Source organism: Hydra vulgaris, chromosome 02 (genome assembly GCF_038396675.1).
Source record: "Hydra vulgaris chromosome 02, alternate assembly HydraT2T_AEP".
Lineage (NCBI taxonomy): Eukaryota > Metazoa > Cnidaria > Hydrozoa > Anthoathecata > Hydridae > Hydra > Hydra vulgaris.
Window position 1 is genome coordinate 1,631,229 of NC_088921.1, and position 24,452 is coordinate 1,655,680.

At 27.5% G+C, this 24,452-nt stretch overlaps 1 protein-coding gene across 1 annotated transcript; it reads right to left on the minus strand.

Moving 5' to 3' along the window:
• Positions 1-2,182: 2,182 nt before the first annotated feature.
• On the minus strand, positions 2,183-6,965 carry LOC136075702 (uncharacterized). The gene is made up of 6 exons (XM_065789138.1): positions 6,857-6,965; positions 3,750-4,425; positions 3,401-3,601; positions 2,978-3,298; positions 2,666-2,824; positions 2,183-2,257 (listed from the first exon to the last, which is right to left on the minus strand). The coding sequence occupies exons 2-6, from the start codon at positions 3,798-3,800 to the stop codon at positions 2,183-2,185; spliced, it is 807 nt and encodes a 268-aa protein (XP_065645210.1). The 5' UTR covers positions 3,801-4,425; positions 6,857-6,965.
• Positions 6,966-24,452: the final 17,487 nt, after the last annotated feature.

Below are 24,452 nucleotides of genomic sequence, written 5' to 3' on the forward strand. Positions count from 1 at the left end.
AGAATGAGACAACGGAAACATAAGGCAAATTTCTTTATTCTTCTCTGGAGACAAAGAGGATTAAAGAAATTTGGTTATAATCATTATCCTAAATTATTATAAAGGATTTAATTTATGTTTTTACTTGCAATGCTAAACAAACCTGTTTTTTGGAATATTTAGTTTATTTAATGAAAAAATAGCTAGTTTTATTGGGACGTAGTAAAACCGTAGTGTTTTTTAATTCGCTTCTTAGCGAAATCATAATAAATGCAAATCTTAGTCTTAATTAATACTTACAAATACCAGATTTGTGCTGATTATTTTAGAAAAATAATTTCTTTATTATTCATTACCCAAAAAGAAAAGTTAACTTATTTGATTCGTATTGTAAGAACTTTAGGTTTTTAACACGCAGTCTTTGTTGGAAAGATGAGGCAATCCATTATTCAGTTTTCTTTAAAGTTTATAGACCAGCATAAATATTTCCCTTACTTTTTGTAACTCACTAAAAACATCAAAAAACTATTTGTAAACATTTTATGGTTATTTATGACGATTAGAAGTTTAAAATGAATACTCGGTTCCAAAAGAACTGAACATGTGGCCGTTTCACTGAACATGTGGCCGTGGCGCAGTGGTTAGAATGCTTGCTTTATAAGCAAGAGATCTAGGTTCAAAACGAGCCTTGGACATATTTTCGCGTCACGGTAAGGAAGGAGGCGTTAACTTCCTGGTTAAATGCACTTCCGCGGTGCTCTGTGACAAGACCGTTAGGTCTTCTTGGGGCACCTAAATAACAGTATAAAAAACATAAAAGTAATTTAAATGAAATATAAAAAAAAAAACAAGGTTTTTTAAGCTAAAATTAGCTTAAATATAGTAAAATATATAGTAGCTTTAAAGCTACCATACTTTTTATGAGTTATATTTATTATCTTTTGATAATAATGAGTTATATTTATTATCACAAAAAATAATTAATTTAAGTCTCAATACTGCCCCGAATTACCCTATGAAACAAACAAAGTTTGCCATTTTTATATATATTATAAAACACGGAACTTGTAAATATTTGTACGGCTAAATAAGTGAAATAAAAAAAAAAGTTTCGCGGATTTTTAAGTTATTTTTGTAATGGATTTTGAATTTTGCAAAAATGTTGTTTTGCTTTACTGACTTAAGTAATGGCTGTTTCAGTTAACGTTTGGTTTAAGTGGAAAAAAAAAATTATTTTCATATTGATCTTACAATGTGTACATTTGATCATAAATATCTGAAATATATATTTTTTTAGATTTTTTTTAGATAAAAAGTATAAACAAATTACTAAAATTTAGCCAGGTTCATCATTTGCCACGTTTATTATAAAATTGAGGAAAGTTTTTATTAATTTGTTCAGTGTTATAAAATAAAACATTTTAAATTCTTTTTACAGAACAAAATTATCTCTAAAGTTATAAAAGTTTAAGTAGCACATTATAAAAATGATTTTTAAAAATAACAAGAAGCTGTAAAGCTCGCTTGAAACAGCCGCGTTAAAATATAAAACTAATGTGAAAAAGTTTTAATAAAATTAAAACTATAAATAACTATTAAAAAAAAATTAACAAAAAATTACTTAACGCAGAATACTTTCTCATTTTAATTAAAGTTTAAACAGGGTTGTGGAGTCGGAGTCGTAGAGTCGGAGTAGCGACGCTTTTAGCGAAGTTAGAGTCGCTAAACAAAATCGCGACTCCGACTCCAATAGTAAAATTTCTCGGTATTGCACGTGCATGTACAAAATGTTCTTCTAAAAAAAATAAGTTTAAATACTTTGTAGTTATATAAAGTATTCTAAGTTATAGAATAACTGAAAAAACCTCCGTCTATATAGTTTAAACTAACAATAAACATATTTAAATAAACACTAAATTTAGACAGATGTAGAAGGTGCCTACGGCCCCTATAGACAAGACGCCTTTGACATTTTTTTATTACATCTCAAGTGATTTTATATTTTATAGAGCTGTTGAAATCAAGTCCGTTTACCCACGTAGATAAAATAAAAGAGCTTTTAATGGGTTTCAGTAATGAAAGCTTAATTTCAGTTGATTTCTGTTTAATATAAATAGGGAGAGTTGAGATAAGTCGTGATAGCTTAGTTGAACAATTCCTTGCAATTATTCAATACTAACAAAAACGCCCATAGCAGGTTTAATTAAATTAATATCGGTGCCAATAAAACCAAGAGTTGAGATGGAATGGAATTGCACAAATCTAACAATGGCTGAGGCTAAAAAAATATTTACAAAATTAAATAATTTTTCAATATTTTACAAAAAAAAAAAACACTTTTGCATGAGATTAAACTGATTTCTATGGATTTTTGATCAATTCAAATATAACTTTTATTTTTGTCAACAAGCATTAACTCTTTTTTGCAACAACCAATTTACTCTTTTCTGCTTAATTGTAGTGGGTGTAATAAGCAGGGGGGTCTTTAATCCCTCTAATTTGCAAAGATCGGGTAGTTCAAAACAAAAAAATTGAAAAAAATTAAAGGTTTTATATGAACAATTCGAAAGCCACATCAGATTTTTTCCCAGTAACCTCAGGTTTTTCAATTGCTGCTTTTCAGAACAACTGTTCCTAATAAAAAAACACATAAATATATAAATAATATATACTATTAAATAAAAACCTTAAGCATTATGTGAACATGGTTTCCAACAAAGCATTTTCCATGATAAGCCTGCCTTTCTACTTTATTAGCCTTCAACACTTCATTAAGTTGCTGAATGCAGGGACCTGAAGTTTTATCAAGTACGTTTGCTTCATTTAATGAACTTAATTCTTTTATCTAGAAAAATATATATTTAAAATTTTAAAATATAAGGATATATATATAAATTTTTAATAATATTTTTATTTAACAAAAATTTCATTGTAAACTTGATTAAACATTTTTGCAAACATAGTAATATAATAAACATAGTTTCATAATAATAAATACCTTGTCGTTAACTATTCTTGGTGTATATATGTTCCTAATTTCTACTGTTTTATCTGGCTCACATATAACCTTTAGAGAAAGTTGAGAAATTGTGTCTTGTAGAAGTGCAATTTTATTGTCACAGTCTTCAATAACACTTTTTACAAGATTGGATTGAAGATGCATGTTAACATATTTGTCAAAATAAGCTTTACCAATTATATTATTCTTTAAAGCAAGTTCTCCAGCAAGCTTTATATCTATTAAGTGGCATTCATCTTTGAACATGTTGAAAAACTTTAAATAGGTACCCAAAGATATTTGTAAAGCAGGTACAGCAACCTAACAGAATTTCAAAGATACCAACTACCAATACTAAACTCACGATTGAACCAACAAAGAGTACTAAAAATATTAAAAAACAGAAGTGCTAAATTATGTTACCTGGTCTAGAGGAATATTAAATAAAGATTCATTAATCACATTGTTGAATAATTTAGCATTTTTCAAATTTCCTCCATTACTTTGAAAACGATGAAAGTCATTGTTTAAGGAGTTTAAAGACCTTTGTGAAACAACATGCTCTCTACATATTGGAGCTAGTTGGGTATCTTTTTTGGTCACAAAAAAGACAGCAATGCTGACCTATGCATAACAGAAATGCTATCAGTATAGTAAGGTTTTCATTAATTTTTAATGTTTTTAAAGTCCTTAAGTTTTCTTGATAAGGTTTATTTACTTTCTAAAAGAAATGTTTTTTTGTATAAGTGTAATAAAAGCAAAGCAAACTTACCAATAGCTCCTGTAACTCCATATGCACAGAACTGCAAAGGCTATTAACCATGATGTAGGTTGAACATATAGGACATTTTTCTTCATTTTCTAGTTTACCTTTAACAAGCAAATTCTTTTTTGTATCGGCTACAAAAAAAAGAATGCTGACAATCTTTAATCATAACTGGTTGATGCATTACTTTTTCACCAACTTTACAAATACATAATGTTAAATGAGGATTAAGATGAAGATTTAATTCAAAATACTGATCTTGGTTCAAAGGTAAAGGTAAGGATTTTAGAAACAGATTAAGGTTTATTTGAGTCCATCTTTTAAATATTTCTGGTCTTCCTACATTTGGCTTTGGTTTTCGACCAGCTTTACCAAATACACAATTACACTCGTTTGCTTGACATTTTAACCAAATTTTTGGTATAGCATTGAAAGTTTTATTACCTCGGTTTTCTATATTCACCATAGTTGTATTGCATTTCAAACACATTTGTGCTGGATGAACATCTAAACAATCTTCAACAATATTTATTTTAAAAATATTATAAATTCTATTCCGCCTACTGATGGTTTTTATAGAGTCTTTTCCAGTCAAATTTCCACAAATTTTGCATACTCTCAATAATTTTTGTTGATGTTTTTCAGGCTTCATCAAAATGAAGATTTTATAAAAACCTCTTGACTAAAAGATGAAAATATATTTCATTAAAAAATGATCGGTTATAGAAACTAAAATTTTTTGAGAGACGATTAACAATATTTTTATTAAAAACTAACCCAAATATCATAAAAATTTTACTTCGTCCATAATTGGCATCTATGTAAAGTGTTAGTTTAGGTAATATTCCAGTTAAAAGTTAAATAAATAAAGTGGATGTTTAGATATATTTTTCACATTGATTTTATGCTTAAACTAACTCATTTATGTAAAATTTCATTTTATGAGTCAAAATATTAGCAACCATTAAAATATTGTCTTTAAAAACAGGAAACAAGGTTGAAAGGTAATATACAAATTGAACACGTAAATATAAAATTAGATAACCGAGTATTTGTAACAGACGCATGCGCATAATAAAATCCCAAGCTTTCATAAGTATTGAATCACCGTGTCTGATGATGCTCTTTCTCTTCTAAACAAGGTCTAATAACGCATTGTAAACGTAGTTGGAACCGCTCTATCTACTAAGCTTGAGCTTCTTTCCCATCGTAATAAAGTTGCATCTTTTTCTCTTTTTTACAAATACTATCATGGTTGCAGCTCAAAGGAGCCATCATCCCTAACTCCATTAGCTAAAATTCATTCTTGTTTGACTCGTCTAAAAAGTTTTATTCGTCTAGTTTTTTCTGCGCATTTTAACCCTTTGGAACTAACTCCCACCTTCATGTTTTTCTAACTTATACAATCTTCAACATTTTGTCTTCTGTCAACCGTTTTTTGGTCTATAACTCCTTTCTTTTTTTTCTAATAACTCCCAACTTATTAGTGGTTGCTTGCAGCCAGAAAAAAAAAAAAAAATAGGCTTTACAACATGCATTGTATTGAAGTCACTGACTTGTGGTGTTTCTTACTCTGGACGACCGATAGATTTTACATGAAGCACTTAATATCTGCAGAAATCTAATTAAAGGGCTAATTTATATCAAAATTTATTGTAAAAAATAGTGATAGTGGAAATGATTTATGCAAATCCTATCGGTCAAACCCGGAGTATAATACACTATTACAATTTTTTGTTTGTTTGTTTTATTATGGAATATTGTTTCGAAAATTGGATTTTTTGTTTGAAAAACAAAAAGTTTTTTTTATATAAAAACCATCTCTTTTTGTATTTAGCAGTTTTCAACAATTAAAAAGAATTACAATGAAAAATTAGAAAAAGCATATTTCAGCGGGGTCGGAGCGATTTCAAAAGTGGATGAGATAACCCAATGTTATCCTCTCGTTTTACACATCCGTTATTCGAGAATTATTTTTATTGAATGACATTAGTGTGAAAATAAATAAATAATATCTTTAGAGCGGAGGGCATAAGGACACAATTTTAATATATAAGAAACTAAAATGTTAAAGAAATCTTGTTTGGAAACTTTATTTTATTTATTAAAAATTTTATCCATAAAACCTTTGAATTGTTAGCATAAAATGTATGAACCAATAATCCTAATATTGAACCTAATATTGAACCTAATATTGAACCTAATATTGAACCTAATATTGAACCTAATATTGAACCTAATATTGAACCTAATATTGAACCTAATATTGAACCTAATATTGAACCTAATATTGAACCTAATATTGAACCTAATATTGAACCTAATATTGAACCTAATATTGAACCTAATATTGAACCTAATATTGAACCTAATATTGAACCTAATATTGAACCTAATATTGAACCTAATATTGAACCTAATATTGAACCTAATATTGAACCTAATATTGAACCTAATATTGAACCTAATATTGAACCTAATATTGAACCTAATATTGAACCTAATATTGAACCTAATATTGAACCTAATATTGAGAAACATCTGAACATGAATTGCCTAGATAACACTTTTAAATAATGAAAAATAATTAACTATATAGTTGAAAATAAGTTTATAATAGTAATTAACTCCTAATAAATAGGAGTTTTGATTAGTTTTTGAAGGCTTTTAAAATCATAAATTGGTACATTTAAATAATAGAAAGAAAACTCCTTCTGTATGTAGTAGAAAATATTAACTTGCTTTAGTTTAGAGTTCATTTATCGAGCAGTGCGTATAATATCAAACAGCAGAAATAACTATATCAACATAAACTTTCGGAGTTCCTCATGGCATGACCGTGGGGTAGTTTTTTTACTTTATTTAAATTTTTTGGAAATGAAACATTTTAATCTTTTTTTTTGTTTATGACTAATTTTTAATATGGCTAAAGACCTGGGTTTACAGTAAAATTTTATTTTCGAAAAATGGCATTGACTTTTCATTTACAATTTTTATAAAAAATAAACTATGGTTTTTTTTTTATATATTATAAAATTTATATACTATTTAAATATTATAAAAACAACAACATATTTTTAACATAGATAATTTTAATTTTTATAAAAAGCTACCTTCTGTAAGCATCAGAGCTCAATAGTAACTCTTCACAATTGTTTTTTTTTTATTATTATTATTTATATATTATTGTTATTTATTTATTATACTTTTGCTATTCATACTAGAAAGTCAAATCAGAAATAATTATCAAAAAATATTTATACTAAATTTATACTTCTCTAAATATTGGACTTCAAAAGTTTTTAAAGTGACTTAAGAATACTTACCCAGTAATGTTAAACACATTTTTAAATTTGAAATTAAAACAGCAGAACCAATTTTGCATAGTTATTTATTTTTATTATTTTATATTACCTAATTAAGACTTAATAGACGATAAAATATATATGGTAGACATATTGCTTGTCTAAATATCATGATTCAAAAGTACACAAAAAATGATTTTTTTCAATCTTAATTTTCATCAAAAAAAAGACTTTGTTAGTCTATTATTTTTTAATTATTAATCTTCATTTGTTCAACTATTTTAAAATATAAAAATATCCATTGGAAAGAAAAGGCTATTTATAAAATTGGTTGTGTTGTCGAAGTGAGGTTGAAGATGTATCTATTTTGCGTAATTAATGTAATTAATTTTATATTTTGAGGTATTTTACCAAATTAAAATTTATAATTAAAAAAAATTATAGACTACTAAAGTCTTTGGATAAAAATGAATATTGAAAGAAAAGAAAAATTAGTTTTTGAGTACTTTGAAGCATGCTATTTAAACAAGCCTTATGTCCACCATATATACTTTTTCGTTTATAAAATTAAATAACTATGCAAAAATGGTTTCTTTCTTTTATCTAATTTTCAAACCTGAAATTAGTTACTATTGAGCTCTGCTTGATTCTTACAGGGCAGCTCTTCTTGTAAGGCATCTCTTAATCAAATTTGAAATTATGTTTTTTAAATATATGTGGGTTTTTTTATAGTATTAAAATACCTCTTAGTATTTTTATAAATATAGTAGATGAAAGATCAATACCCATTTTTAAAAATAAACTTTTACTGTAAACCCAGGGCTTACAGTATTACGAGGTCGAACAGATGGCGTTAATTGTCTGGAACTCCGTTTTTAAGTTAGATTCTGAGACTTGATTATTTATTTTTTCAGAAAATTTTAGTTTTTTAACAACACGTTAAAAAACTAAAATTTTGAAGAAGGTCACTACAAAGGCTCATGCCCTCACTTTTTTCTCCAGAGCCTTTTTTATTTTGTTAGCAATGAAGGAGATTTTTTTTTAAATCGAAAAGTCTTCACAAATTCTGCCCAACTAATGATGACGATAAACAATGGATCTTTTAATGTAAAAATTTGTTTAAAAAGATCGTGGCTGTTTATTGTCAACTTTCCCAAATCCCGAAGATTAAATTTTAGTTTGACGTAAAAAAATACGAAGTATAAGTAATGATATGAGAGCACACAGCCTGCTTTGAGATAAAGACCACTTTATTTAAGGTATGCATTTTCATAAGTTGAATACAACCATTTCTATCATACTGAATTCTTGTCTAGTTACATCATATGGAGCTTATTTTCTTAGCTGAGAAACTGATGAACCAAAAAATTAAAATCCTTAGCAGTTTATTATTTACTTGACTGAAACCTAATTGAGATTTGGTGTTCAAACAAATTGGCGACATTGTTTTAAAATTGTAATATTAACTGCAATTGCTGATAGATAAGACAAAAGTTAAATTAATATTTATATGCTGTTTATAAGTTTTTTTAAAACTATCCTCCAGCATTTTATTTCGTAATTACTCTATCTTTACACGATGTTATCATTTTGAAAACTTTGATTTTGTATCCCTTAAATAATTGTATTTACATCAAAATAATGTGTTATTGTACATTAGTGATATATAGTGATATATGGAATAAACATTTGCAAAGTATTGTACATCAGTAATATATTATGGCAATTGTAATATTAAGAAGTTATAATTACAAAAGTAACATAAAGTAAACGGCCTTTATTTGAACTGAGTTAGGAGTTCAACTAAAGAGTTAAATTATTTGTAACAATTTTTTTTATTGTTTTATAAATATAGATTAAGATACTAAGCTATTGGTTTGAATTTCCGAACATTCATTAAAACATCATGTTTTTTTTTATCATAGGCGGGCTGATCACTTGGGAAAAACGGAAAATCCCCGGCCCTTGCCTTGTCCTGCACGATAGTTGACAACGATTGCTCTTCCCGAGTAGCCCTTTCTTCTGAATTATGCCCTTCTTATTCGAATTTTTCCCTTCCCTTATCAAGGCCCCAGTCCGCCCCTGTATTTTATTGATATGCAAACTAGTGCTTTTCTTTTAGAAGTAGCATATGAAACTTTTATGATCATAAAAACGTTATAATTATTTCAAAGAATTAGCAATATCATTTTTGACAGTTTTTCATGTTGGAAATTCTCTATTAAATAAACCTACATTTTCATTTCGAATAAATTAATACCTTTATTAAAATTTAACTTTTTCTAATAAACATTGATCAATTTAAAACAAAATTATTAATAGACATTCGTTTTAAAATAGTTCCAGTACATAAAAACTACACTAATGATCTTCTAAAATCAAATATCATGTTTTCAAGCTTTGCTATTTATTCACGTAAGTTGTGAACAAATTGCTAAACCTGCTTAGCTATTTGCGTAAAATTTAAAATATTTGGTACCAAAGTATATATTGTTGCCGAAATAAAATCGTTCCTATTACGGCTCTACTAACTATCAATTTAAAAAATCGGAACGATTTCTCAAAAACTAGAACTATTTCTTCAGGAACTATTTTCTAGAAACAGGAACGATTTCTTATAAAATTGGAACGATTTCATACGGGCACAAATCTTAATAACAAAATCTTCTTTTTAATCTTTGCAATTTAAGTATTAAAAAAACAAGTACAATATAAAAAAATAATCATTAAAAAATATGTATGCGTTTAAAATAAAAAAATTTGGTAAATAATAAATTTCAAACAAAAGAAAAAAATACCAACACATTGGAACGTTGAGATTGTTGCTGCATAAGATTTTGTTTTAGTCATGGTTTAATAATTATCAAAGTGTATTTAGTACTGATTTTTGTAACTCAGTATATACTTATTTATCAATGCCTTATTTTTTTTTAAGGTTGTCGTTTGTATGTCATTAATAATTTGCTCAGATTCAAAGAGACGATGACCTGATATTTTATTTTTATTGTTTAGCGGAAAGAAATTGTTAAAAATATTTTTTTAAAGTTGTTTTCAAATCTACTTTTAAAAAACATAAAACTTAAAGCTTCATTTACGATGGTATTTTAATTTGGGGATGTCCATTAATATTGTCGACAAAATAGGGGAGGAGGAGGTCAGAAACGTTTTGACAATTATTGACAGGGGAGGTCAAGAAAAGATGACGTTTACAATAATAATTTTTTAAATAAATTTATTTACTTAAAAAAAGGACAATTAGGCAGCGTTTGTAGTTGTTTATAGCGTAGCATTTGTATTTGGGGTAGCGGTGTAATAAAATAAAGGTGATAAAGTTGTTTGATATCATCTAAGTTGTATTTTATGTGGCCTTTCTTTTAATGTACTTTTTATAAAGTTTATTGAATTGGGCACCTTAATTTGATTTAATAATAAAGACAAATAAGATAATTACTCTTGAATAAAAAAAATGTCATTATATTGAGTCGATTTAAAACCTCGTGGTCTCTTAGCGCACTGTGAAATTACTTTGCGACAATTTTCTGTGTCTTTTTTTTTTTTTTTTTTATGTAGTTTTATCCATTTTTTTAAACAAAAAGAAAAAATGAAAAAAACTTTCAATCCTCCTCATAACCAATACTGCGCAATCTTAAAATTTATTTATTATTTATTAATTATTGGAAATTATCAAACTAACATTTAATTAAATAAATTAGTCGTTAATAGTTTTCAGGATTTTGTTATTTATAAGTATAAACCGCAAATTGTAATTGATTGAGCTCGATTATTTTTTTTTTACCTGAGTTGGTTACTATTTTCTACCTGAATACATCGTAAATATTCTGAACTTTTTTAAGAAAGGATATACTTGAAAAACAAACGTTAAATTAGTTATAATTCCAGAGTTATACCTGTTTTTAAATCCTGTACATTTACGACCAATTTCAAATCTCCTTTGTTTCTCGAAAATATTAGAGCGAATTATGTATACTCAACTCTTTGGTTGCCCAAATGTATATAAAATAGTGAGCAAGGAGTTTTTAAATCTAACGGAATAGTTTAAGAAAAATAAACTTAGATACAAATAAAACAAAATACATTTTTTAAATAGATTAAAACTATGCTAATATCTCTTTGTGCAGCTCTGCAATGTATTTAAGATTAAAATTGTTCTAAGTAGACAAAGACGTTGCTGTCAGAATTATTTCGAATACAGGTTCACCCATTTTAAAGATCTATTCTAAAATAATATCTAAATGTTTTTCGACTAAACATTTATCAAATCCTTATTTTTATGTATTATCTTGGAAAGAAAAAAAATAACAATGTAGGAGAGACATAAGCATGATGATCTTAACAATTTATGTTTTTTACTAATTTATTTTCAGGCATAAAAACTAATTTTAAGTGAACATCTTAGATTAGTCCTTAGTGGTATTAAATATATTAGCATTTACTTATTCAAATAAAAAAGATTAAAGTTAATCTTATTTTTTCATAACCTTAACTTAACATCTTGACTTTGGCCTTGGAAAAGAATTAAATAGTCTATTAGTTGGATTTTTTTTTTCAACTATATTTAGGTGCCCCAAGACGTCCTTACGGTCTTCACGCCTCTTTCCTAACCAATGTCGCAAAACTTGCCCAGAGGTGGCAAGTTTTGCCACCTCAGGCAAATACCTCTGGGAATTACAGTTGATTTTAGAAACACCTCAAGCCACTGACTTGTGGTGTTTCTAAAATTATCTAAAAATAAATAAAAAGTAAACAGTAGTAACAAGGCTTGGGGATTTTCCCCACCCAATGCATCTCTTGCTACTGTTTACTTTTTATTTATTTATTTTATTTTTAGATGCCCCAAGAAGTCCTTACTTATCGCGGAAGAGTATTTAGAAGAAAGTTCACATCTCCTTGCTATCCGATATCGCCAAACTTGCCCAGAGGTGGGTATAATGCTATGGGAAATTTCAAACTAGGTCTTACTAGATTTTTTTTGAACATTATATTTTGCCGTTGAAAAAATTTTACAACCTACATAAGTTTACAAATAAAATTAATGACCAGAGCAAGAAGAAGGCATTATTATTGCGAAAAACTTTTCCACAAAAATGGCCCGTGATTCTGAATCGAATAAGAACTCAGTTTTGAATAAGATTTAGGAACAACAATGTTTTATTTATGGAAAAACTTGTGGTGTATTTTTTCAAAATAAGTTTTAAAATTTTTTGGAGACAGTGCGCATTTTGTTTTATACATAAACTGTAAAACTAGATGGATGTTAAGTTTGTGAATATTTAAGTCAACGTGAAAGAAGTTCACAAGGAACAGCTTTACCAGCTCCAAATACAATTCTAACTGCATGTTTTTTCTTTCAATACAGTTTTCTTGACCTAGTGTGATTTGTACTTGCCTATACGATATTGTTGTAGGTTAGATAACTATTTATAAAAAAATAATTAAATTTTTTAAGGACCTAACATTTAAAAATGTCTTTGCTCTAAAGATTACGCCAATGTTTTCGAAATTTTTTTTTCAATGGATTTTATATGTTGTATCCATGATAGATTTTCATCAAAATTCATTCCTAAAAAATTAGATTCATATGTAAAAAAAGATTCCCGTATATGTTCTAAATTTTGTCGATATAATTAAATCTATCTAATAAATTTCGATATAAATTTGATAAATATTTTGACAAAATTAAATTAAGAATAAAAAAATAATGCTCAAGTAAAATTAGTGACATGTAAGTTGTATAGAAATTTCTAGTGAAGCCAAAAAAAAATTTTTGTTCTTTTTTAGAAAAAAAACTTAAAAAAGTATCTACCTCTATTTTTTTTTACGTTATTTTTTTATGTTATTTTTATTTTAGAATTAGAGAATTAAAATTTCTTATGATTAAATCGAAGTTATGATGTAATGGTATAACAAAAATTCTGATATCAACAATTTCATGTCATGTATTAAAGTTAATAACTCAGGTGACTTCGAAGATAATTAGGTGCATTAAAGTAGTAGGATTAAAAATAAATAATTTAAAAAAAAATTAAAAAAGTTAGGTAGAAGTTCATTCATTGGAGCCTAATTTTAGGCATAAAACTAAAAGAGTATCTGATTTTTTGCTGAATATGACGGAAACTGAACTTTTCTTAAGTTCTATAAACTATTCCGATATTAGGAAAAGGCGCTATGTTCAGATACGCACACGTCAATAGTTTTAAAAAATTTTTAAATTTTAAAACGGCTGTAACCCTTAATCTGTTTGCTGCAAACTATGAGTATACTCTAAGTAAGTCGGCGTCTTTTATTTGCCAACTACGAGTATACTCGTAGTAAGGAGGCGTTTTTTTTTTGTCTTGTCTCTTTTGTCTTTTCATTTAGCCACCACTTCACTCTCTCTGCTTCTGCTTATAACGTCTCTTTGTTTCTCAGTTTCTCAGTTTTCATTTCTCAGTTCTCAGTTCTCCCTGTTTCTCAGTTTAGCTTTTGCTCATTCTTTTGGATTTGACTTTCAGTCAGTTCTTAACGTGATTTATCATGTTCTTTGTTAATTCAAAGAAATTTTAGAAGTTAATGGCGTACAGGTGATAACCTTTTCCATTAAATCTATAACAATAGCTCCCGTTTAACCTAAAAATATTTGTCGAGAGTTGCCTCACTAGAGTAGATTTTTACCATTTGTACAATACCATTCGATTAGATGGCAGTTTGACACATCCGATTTGAAAAATAACTCTAAGATAATGGCGCGTATCTTCTGATTTATTGGTTTGACATCATTTTCACTTAGATCACTATAAACTAAATAGCTATTTTTTCATAATCACCGAGATTTCGCTAAATTCTTTTTTTTTAAATTTAATCAATTTTTTTCAAGATATTCCTGAAGTTGTTTTAATCCTAAATTTAAAAAAAACATTTGGCATCAAGACTTGATTAAAGTATCATATATAAACTACTAAATATATAGCGGATGATCAGATATGCAGAAATAAACCGGAAAATACAGGTTTTTAATGACGAAAATAAAAGTTACCGATGACGGTGATAAACATGGAATCTTATATTGTAAACATTTATTTGAAGAGTTTGTGGATGTTTAATAAATATCCACAATTATCCAAAAACTAAACTTTTGAAAGTTGGGAAAGTTGACGGTTAACATTGTTAATTGTCAACTTTCCGAATCTTCAAAAATTAAATTTTAGTTTGACAAAAAAAAAATACGAATAGAAAGTAACATAGTATATGAAATGATCGGAAATACACTCAAAAAAAAAAAAAGAGAGAAAAGTTTCTTAGAATTTGATTTTAAAAAACAAACTTTATTAAAAGGTTTAGTAAATTTAAATGAAATAATCCTAATCAAATAGTTATCTTTGTAAACAACAAAGTTTATCGTAAAAAGTTTGTAAAAAAAAAAATTTTTAACCCGAGCTTCTTTTTAGGGGGTGAGGAATGATAGTTAAAAGCGATGGGGTGAATGCCTAGAAATTGCCCCTTACCCCTATTAGATGATTTTGATCCACCAAATCAAAAAAGTAAAATAAAATCTACCCCTTCCCGCTTACTTTATGGTCTGGATCCGCTCTTCTTTAATTCATCTCAAGTTAACTCAATACAATTGTATTGAATCAGAAAATATTAATTTCTCCAACGGAAAACTGTTTAAATTACCAAAGAGCATGGTTTAAATATATAATACAATTGCGGTTTATGTTGAAAAAAATAAAAATTTCATATTTGGAATACAGTAAAAACGAAACAAAGTCTGAATGAAGAAGCCTAAGAAGTTTTTTCCTTTAGTTACACTCAATTTAAGATATTAGTAAAAAGTAAAATTATAATTAAGTAATGTCCTTAAACTTGAAATTCCAACACCCATAAAAAACTTCAAATATATAAAAATGACTATGACTAATTTTATGGCTTTCCATGAAACTCATTTAAAGTATTATTTCTTACTCAAAACAAAACATTATTTACAGGTTTCTATAAGTAATAGTTGTTTCCTTGTCTGGTTTTATTGTCAATTATTAATTAAACTATTTTTATCGGCTTATTTTGCCAACTCGGAATCCTTAATTCGAACTCTTTTAATCAATTCAGGTGAAGAAACGATATTAAGACTCACAATTATAACTATTAACGATATAAGGAAAACTTTGCACTAGAGACACAGCTGTAAGATCCATTTTAAATGCATGGTGTGGCAATGTTTGGAATTTTCTTTTTTTGTATTTTCAGCAGTCACAACATTGTTCCTTTGTGACATTGCCATCAACAATTCTGTGTTTCACTTTTTATTTATAGATTTATAGTACATATGAAAATATACTTGTGGTTAACGACTACTTGACGACTAAATGAAACTTTTAAAAAACGTCACCAGTAAGAGTAAAAAATTAAAGCTTCTGGTGTGACAATCTATATGTTGAGGCAAGCCATCTGCTACGGCAAATATTTTTACACTTTGCTTTGGAAAGATTCATGTCAATATGGTCTGTAGGTAAACGTTATACCAATTAATAACAGAGCATTGCATCTGTTATAAGTTGTTTTGGGAATGTTTACACTGTTGTTTTGGGAATGTTTACAGGACGTTCAATTAAAGGTTTCAGCTGTTATATAGGTTCAAATGTTTTAATTCTTTTAATACCATTATTTAATGTTACATTGTGTTTTTATAATTCCCGTCTTATTTCGAAGGGCTCATGGGTTGCTCTTAAAACCATCTAATTATGAATAATTATTATAGTTATATTTTTTAAACGTTAAATGACGCCATTCAAATAATAAAAGTCTGGTTGTTGTAAATTTGTCTTTTCATAATTAAAAAAATTTTAACCCCCCTTGCATTTATGCATAAATGATCAACTTTACCTTTCCAAAAAATGCAATCCCGCTTAGGTAAAAAAAATTTTTTTCAATTTTTTTTTCGAAGTCATTATTCACCTCTAGTGGCACCATAAAATTTATCTGACAAATTAAAAACCAAAAATTTTAAAAGTACGATGTACCCTACTTAGCATTTATCCTCTTAATGTAAATATACTTTTATTTTTTGTTTTTAAATCTACTACATAGCGTTCTTGTTATGGCTTATGAACAACACTAAAAGCATTAGTTTGCTCCTTATATCCTTATAAGAAAATAGTGACATATCCAAAGATAGGGGGAAAGGGGAGTTATCGGGTGCGATCGACCTCTTTTTTGTTGAATTTGCGCTCTTTTTGCTAACAATCGCTCTCTGTTTTGCGTGAATATTTTTATAATATTAAGCAAGGTATTTATTTACTATAAATTGCTTTCTTTTTCAAAAATGATTTATCCTAAATAATTTCACGGTACGGACCTGATTAAATTCGAAAATATAAAATTCGATGAATTAATTTAGTCTAGAATACATATAACATAAGGTTCATTATTAAATTAAAATAGTGATAAGCAGTTCTTGGGCTAATATATTGTCTGGAGTTCTGCGAAAAAAGAGATAAAAATGAAAAAAAATTTACAAAACTTGGAAGTATGGCAGTTAAATCAGATTTAAATCATTCTAAGTATTGTAAAAACTTTATATACTTTATTCAAATTTAAGAAATAGAAAAGCAAAGGAAATTAATTTATGCTTTTGGTATTCTATTTTAATGAGTTCTTAGCTAACTTTTTTTTTCTTATTTAAATTATTTATTTATCAAAAATAGCGAATAATGATCTTTTTGAGGATAATCTTTCGAACAATCTTTCTAAAGACAACTTGAATATTTTTTTAGAAACTGAATTTAATAAAAACACCATATCTGGTGCTTATGAATTTAAAATTAAAAAAGATTTAAATTCCATTTCTATATTACACTTAAACATAAGACGCATTAGTCAAAATTTTGAAAAATTTAAAGCATTTTTATTAAAAATAAATTACAATTTCGACGTCATATATCTGTCAGAGACTTGGCATGATTTAGAAAGTCCACTAGAGTCGAATTCTAGTTATAGTTCGTCCAATTACAAACTAGTTAGCCAAAAACGAGGAAACAATGAAAAAAGGCGGGGAGCTAGGTGTTTATTTACTTGAAATGTATCAGTGTAAAATAAAGGCAATTAAGTGTAAAAAGTATTAATTATGGAAGGTAATTTATTGAAGTAAATAATGCAAAAATAAAAACATTATAACTTGATGTGTGTACCGACACCGAGAGGCAAAAGTATATCATTTCAAAATTTTATTGAAAAAAGTATTTTAAAAACAAAGAAAAAAAATTATTTTACCTTGGTACCTTGGTACCCTCACGGAACCGCTTAGGGTATATAGAACTTCTGCAACTGCAGTAGATAATATTTTTATTAACAATTAATTAGAAACTTCTTTTGAGACAGGGATATTCAAGACTGATATAGTGATTAATTCCCAATATATGTTAACACAAAAATATAAAAGTTATTCCAAATGATCAACACAAAATTTTAAATTTAATTAAACGCAACCATTCAACTTATAGAAAAACAATCTAACTAACAAATTATATATAGAGAACGGAATTGAAGTTTATAAAAGTCAAAATGCAAATGAAGGATATAGTTTATTTTTAAATAAATTTCAAGAGATTTTTTTATGAAGCTTGTCCAATTAAAGTATTAAAAATAAAAATAAAAACACTTATTATTCCCTGGATGGATAAAACACTTATAAAATGCTCTAAAACCAAACAAAAACTTTATAATAAATTTCTTAAAAATAATAACTCAACTAATGAAAAAAATTATAAAATATACAAATACTTTTATAAAGATCTTCTAAAAAAAAACTAAAAAAAATATTACAGTAAGCAAACTTTTTCGCAACCAAAACGAATCAAAATAAATAATAATGATATATTATGTCTTAAAGAAATATCTAAAGAGTTTAATATTATTCACCAAATGTTGGACTTGATCTAGCTAACAAAATTATGCCATCCTCTATTTCTTGTAAAACCTATCTAAGACCGTCAAATGACAAAATGTTGCATGACTTTGACTTGACATCAAAAGAATTTGAAACAGCTTTTTCCTCCATAATAAAAAAACAAATCATCAGGATTTAACGATATACCCAGTAATATACTAATTTTAGTTAAAAAAAAGCATTAGTAGACAGTTTGTTCTATATAGAACAAACGGTCAAGCTTTCCTTAAACCAACGAATATTTCCTGATGTACTCGCAAAAGTAGTTTCAATTTATAAAATCATTATTTTAATGTTTCCAATTACAGGTCTATATCTAAAAATATATATCAATATAAGTAAAAGTGAAAGTTTAATCGGCCTTTAGTTTTTACGGCATTTTGCGCGATGTCAAGGCCTGTTATCATAGAAAGCCGTGTGTGTGACAAAAAAGTAAAGATACTTTTGCATCCAACGTCTACATCATTGAAAAAGTAGGTTTTTACATTATTGTTTTTGTTTAACTACTTATCCTAATTGATCACTTTTTTTCAGGATTCTCCTCATGGGTTCAAGCTCATTACGCATAATATGTGTTCAATTACCCATAATACGTTAGTCATTGTAAGTAATAAATTAGGAAATAATTATTTGTGAAATATTGTAGTCATTAATGACTTCAACCTGGTTAATAATTAAAATTGCTCGACTAATAAGGTTCCTTATTAAAATTGCTCTCTCTCTCTCTCTCTCTTTCTCTTTCTCTTTCTCTTTCTCTTTCTCTGTCTCTCTCTCTCTCTCTCTCTCTCTCTCTCTCTCTCTCTCTCTCTCTCTCTATATATATATATATATATATATATATATATATATATATATATATATATATATATATATATATATATATATATATATATACATATATATATATATATATATATATATATATATATATATATATATATATATATATATATTTATATATATATATATATATATATACATATATATATATTTATATATATATATATATATATATATATATATATATATATATATATATATATATATATATATATATATATATATATATATTTATATATATTTGTAATTATTTTTTTTTTTTAGAAAATGTTTGAAGAAAGTTAGAAGATACTAAAAACCTTGGTATTATGCAAGCCGAAGCGATTTAATTAATTCAATCGACAAAAAACGGCGCGTAAATCGCAAAAGAAAAAATAATATTTTTAATATTCATTTTGGATGTATTGATTAATACCATTTATTTTAAAATAAATTCATTTTGCAACACGTTTTTTAATTTTATAAAATTTCATCATAATAGTTTAAGGTAAATCCCACAGGTTATAGGTGGAAAACATCACATGTAAAAGGTCAAAAATGCTACACATTTTGAATACCAAATGGGATAAAGTAGCAAATACCAGATTAAATTAAGCCTCTCTGAAAGCTTCGATGATTAATTTTAAATTACTATTTAAGTAATTTTTAAATTAAAAGAATTTTAAAAATTATCATAGAAGCATTCGGACTTTTATTTGTCTAGTATTGACTACTTTTATACCATTTGGATTAAAATATGTGGCATTTAAGATCTATAACATGTAGTATTTTCCACCTATATCCCATGTAGGATTTACCACATAAAACCCATGTGGGATTTACCATATGAAACCCACATGGGACAAAATAATAATCCCCATATGGGTTACATATGGTAGAAACCCACGCGTATCCCATATGGGATTTACCATATGGGATCCATGTGGGATTTACCATATGAAACCCACATGGGACAAAATAATAATCCCCACATGGGTTACATATGGAAAAAACCCACGCGTATCCCATGTGCGCTTTTTCACTGGGAATGACTTTAATCTTGCAAGTGTGTTTGATCCATTTTATAGAGGTTATTCTATCACATTAAGCAAGGGCAACAAAGATCATTTAGATGGAATAATAGACCAACTGGTAGACAATCATCCAACTACCAGAGAATACAATGAGGCTTATGAGGCTTCATTACCTTCTGCACAGCCAAACTAAGATGAAGATATGGATGATTTTGAGAGAATGGCCATGGAAAATGATGGAAATGATGCACCAACTTTGGCAGGACCATCAGAGCCTCCTCTAAAGGTAGATATTCATTTTTATTAATAACAATTTCGATTCTTATAAATATTTCCGATACTTATAAATATTTTTTCGATTCTTTGCGGTAAATTCAAATTCAAATTTTTTTCAGATGGAATTTAAGAGGTACTTGTCTATGCAAAAGCCAGCTAAGGATGTGAAGGTTTTGGAATGGTGGAAGGTCAATTAAAAGGAACTGCCATTACTAGCTGCTATGGCAAGGAAGTACTTGTGTCCACCAGTGACTTCATGCTCTTCAGAAAGGCTATTTTCATTAGGAGGAAATATTATTAGTGATAAAAGACACAATATGAAGCCAGAGACCCTTCAAAAAATAATGTTCATAAAAGAAAACTTTCCACTAGTCAAATCAAAAATAAGGTCCTGGGACAAAAAATGCCCTGGTGAACCAGGCTATCAGTCTCAACCTCTACCATCCACCTCTCAAGATCAACCTCTACCATCAACTTCACAGACTCAACCTCTACCATCACCTTCTCAGACTCAACCTCAACCATCTCCATCTACACAAACCCAATCAACCAAACAGACAAAAATGAAAAGTTTTTTGAAACCAATTGAATCTCAAAGTCTACTACAAAGAGCTAAAAAAAGGAAACTTGTACTTGAATCACCAATGAAAAAATCACCAATGAAAAAAAACCCTATATGTGATGCATCTAAAGATTTATTTAATACTGAAGCTAGTGATAGTTCTACTAGCGTAGCTTATAGCAGTGCTAGTAGTAGTCGCAAGGGCAGCAAGGACAGTGTCACTGATCTCACTGATAGTGATTTAGAATAACTGTATTTTTCAACTGTATTTCAACTGTATTTTTGAAAATAAAAATTAAAAAAATTCAAGTTTTTCAATTCTTAGTAACAATTTCGATTCTTTGTAGCATTTTCGATTTTTTGCGATATTTCCCGCTAAGAACCGAAATTGGAACCAAAATTTACGGTAATTTCGATTACTGCTTAAAATTAGGAATCGAAATGAACCGAAGTTATCGGTTCTTTATCAGAATCGGAATCGAAATTTACCGTAATTTCGATTCTTTCTTAAAATAAGGAATCGAAATTTACCGAAATTTTGAATCTTGCCTAAATTAAGGAATCGAGAAGAACCGAAGTTATCGGTTCCTTATCAAATTAGGAATCGAAATTTACCGAAGGAACCGTTTTTCGGTAATTCCAGTCTCTAAATAAATTATCAAGTCTGTAGATTGCGGCACATGCTGACTTTTTGGCCTACAACCAAACTTTAATAACAACTTTGAAATAAACATAAATGAAAACTATTATCTAAGAGCAAATATTAGTAACTCATATAAACTGCCTCAAAACTTTAATAAATATGCTGAATATAGCATTGCATATCGATGACCAAATATATGGTATAGTTATCAAAAAAGATTCAAATGTATAACAAAGTCATTAAGTTCATTTAAGTTTTTAATAAAAAAGGAAATTTTTAAAATTTGAGAATCATTTGTGCTAAAAGGGATCACCAAGTAATTATAATTATTTTAGTATTTATTTTATTTGATCTTTTTTTCATTTACTGTTTAGCGCAGCAGTTTTATGCACATTAGAATTATTATTTTAATATCTATATTATATTAAAAATGTGTAAAGGAGCTCTATGAAAAGATTACGATGACGTACTGTCATTTTCATCTTCTTTGAGCCCCTGTCTGTTTAACTCTTTATTTTATAAAGATCATTGTAAAAAAGAACAGTTTTTATTTTTTATTGTTTATGCAAAAACGGTGCTTGTTGACTAGATTTTACTGCCTTCTTTGTATCTGCGGACATTTATTTTTTTCTTGTATATATATATATATATATATATTTATGTTAATTATTTATTGTTAAATAGCAAAAAAAAAAAATAGTATGTATATATATATATATATATATATATATATATATATATATATATATATATATATATATATATATATATATATATATATATATATATATATAATTCAATTCAAATTCAAATTAATTCAAATTAAATGTATTCTGAAATAGATTTTACATTTCATGGAATATTTACATATAGTACAAGTACTAATTTTAAGTAAAGTAGAAAAAAACGTAAAACAGTACAATACTTAAACAAAAAACTTTTCGAATAATAATTAAGTAAGAAGTTTGATAATTTAGGACATAATTTAAATTTCTTTTATACATCTATCTAGAATAAAAGACATTTATATACCTAATTAAAATATAGCAGTAAAAGAGAAGTATGGTATAATAATATACAGTAACAACATTGTAAATAATGTAGTAATGTAAGTATCGGTAATAATAATAGGCAATAATAATAAAAACTCCAGTTATTGGTAATAATAATCAAAATAATAATAATACAAATGATAAAGATAACAATTCTATTAATAATAATAATATTAATAATAATAATAATAATAATACTAATAATAAAAATAGTAATGACAACAATAATATTAATAGTAATAATAACAACAATAGCAACAATAATAATAACAATATTAAAAAATAACAATATTAAAAAATATATATATATGTCAAGGTTTTTAGACAAAACACTTGGCCTGTGTTTTTTCTTCCTTTCGTGTTATTTGAAATCAGCGTCGTGGCAAGTGGCTTGAAAAAAAAAAGCCCAAAAATCTTTAAAATTTTAACCACTCGGTTAAACTAAAAAATAAAGTTAAGTAGGTAAAACATAACCTAGTCATTATTAAATACATCATCTGTATTTGTATTTGGTTCTAAGAAAAAATGGGTTTTCCAACGAATTCTTTTAATAAAATGCTCAACTTTTTCAATCAAAGAAATAGTATAACTTTTTTCATCTAGTGTAGGTACAACGAGTAAGTGAAACTATTAGTTTCCATATTTACATGGAATGTTAAAATACAATTAAGAGTGCTCAACAAATGTTAATTAGGAGCCTAATATACAGTAGCGTCCAAAAGTAATTGGACAAATACCTTTTTGGTTATATTTTCTCATCGAGTTAACATTTTTAAAAGAAATTTTGCATTAGCATGTCAAATTATACCGCAATTATGAAAAAGAAAACACAAATCCTAATTTGGGAGTAATTACTCAAAATTTTGCTAAAAGAATGAAAATGATTGGCTCAAAAGTAATTGGACAAACTAAATATGTCGTTTAAAAATAAAACTTTCTCAACAAAGGATAAATTTTCAGCATTTTTTATGAAGATTTCTGTTAAATAATACATATAATGTTACGTGGTGTTATATTCTGTTACATAATGTATATAATCTGTGCATAATCCTAGTACTTCGTTGGAAAACCTTTTGCCGCAACGACAGCATTACATCTACGTGGCATTGAATCAACCAAATTAATTAAAACATCAATTTGTATTTCCTCCCAAGTGCGCTTAATCAACTCAAAAAAATTGTGCTGATTAGATGGTTTCTGAGCACTAATTTTTCTCTCAATATGTTCCCAAAGATGTTCGATTGGGTTCAGGTCCGGAGATTGTGACGGCCATTCCAAGATACGAACTTTCTTTTGCGCTAAAAATTCCGTGACTAGCTTGGAGGTGTGTTTCGGATCGTTGTCGTGTTGGAAAGTCCAACCACGCAACATTTTGTCTTTTGCATGTGGCAGCATTATATCTTTGATTATTTCTTTACACATGTTTTGGTCCATAATGCCTTGAACTCGATAGATTGGACCTACTCCATCACGGCTAAAACATGACCAAACCATTACTGAACCACCACCATGCTTTACTGAAGGAACTTGGTACTTAACATTATTTCGAAGACCTATTTGACGTCGAACATATTTAATACCATCAGAACCAAACATATTAAACTTTGACTCATCACTCCATAGTATTTTAGACCATTGATTTGCTGTCCAATTTAGATTTTCTTTAGCGAATTTTAACCGTGCTCTACGATTTTTTGCAGAAACAAAATGTTTTTTAACAGGACGACGTCGCTTAAGACAAAACAACCAAAAAGGTTGTTTGTCTTAAGCGACGCTTTACTGTTGCATAAGAGCAAGAAATTTGATGTGACTGTGTAAATTCTCTATGAATTTCTTTAGCACTCTTGCGCGGATCTGCCTTTGACGATCTTACTACAACATTATCTTGGCGAAAAGTTATTGATTTCGGGCGTCCTGACTTTGTTAAAACTTGGAAGTGACTCCGTTGTTGAAAAACTTTTAATGTATATCCAACTGTTGATCGTGGAATGTTCATATCGATTGAAGTTTGTCGCACAGTCTTCCCGTTATTGAATGCTTGTACGATCAACTTTTTCACTGCCTCGCTTAAATATT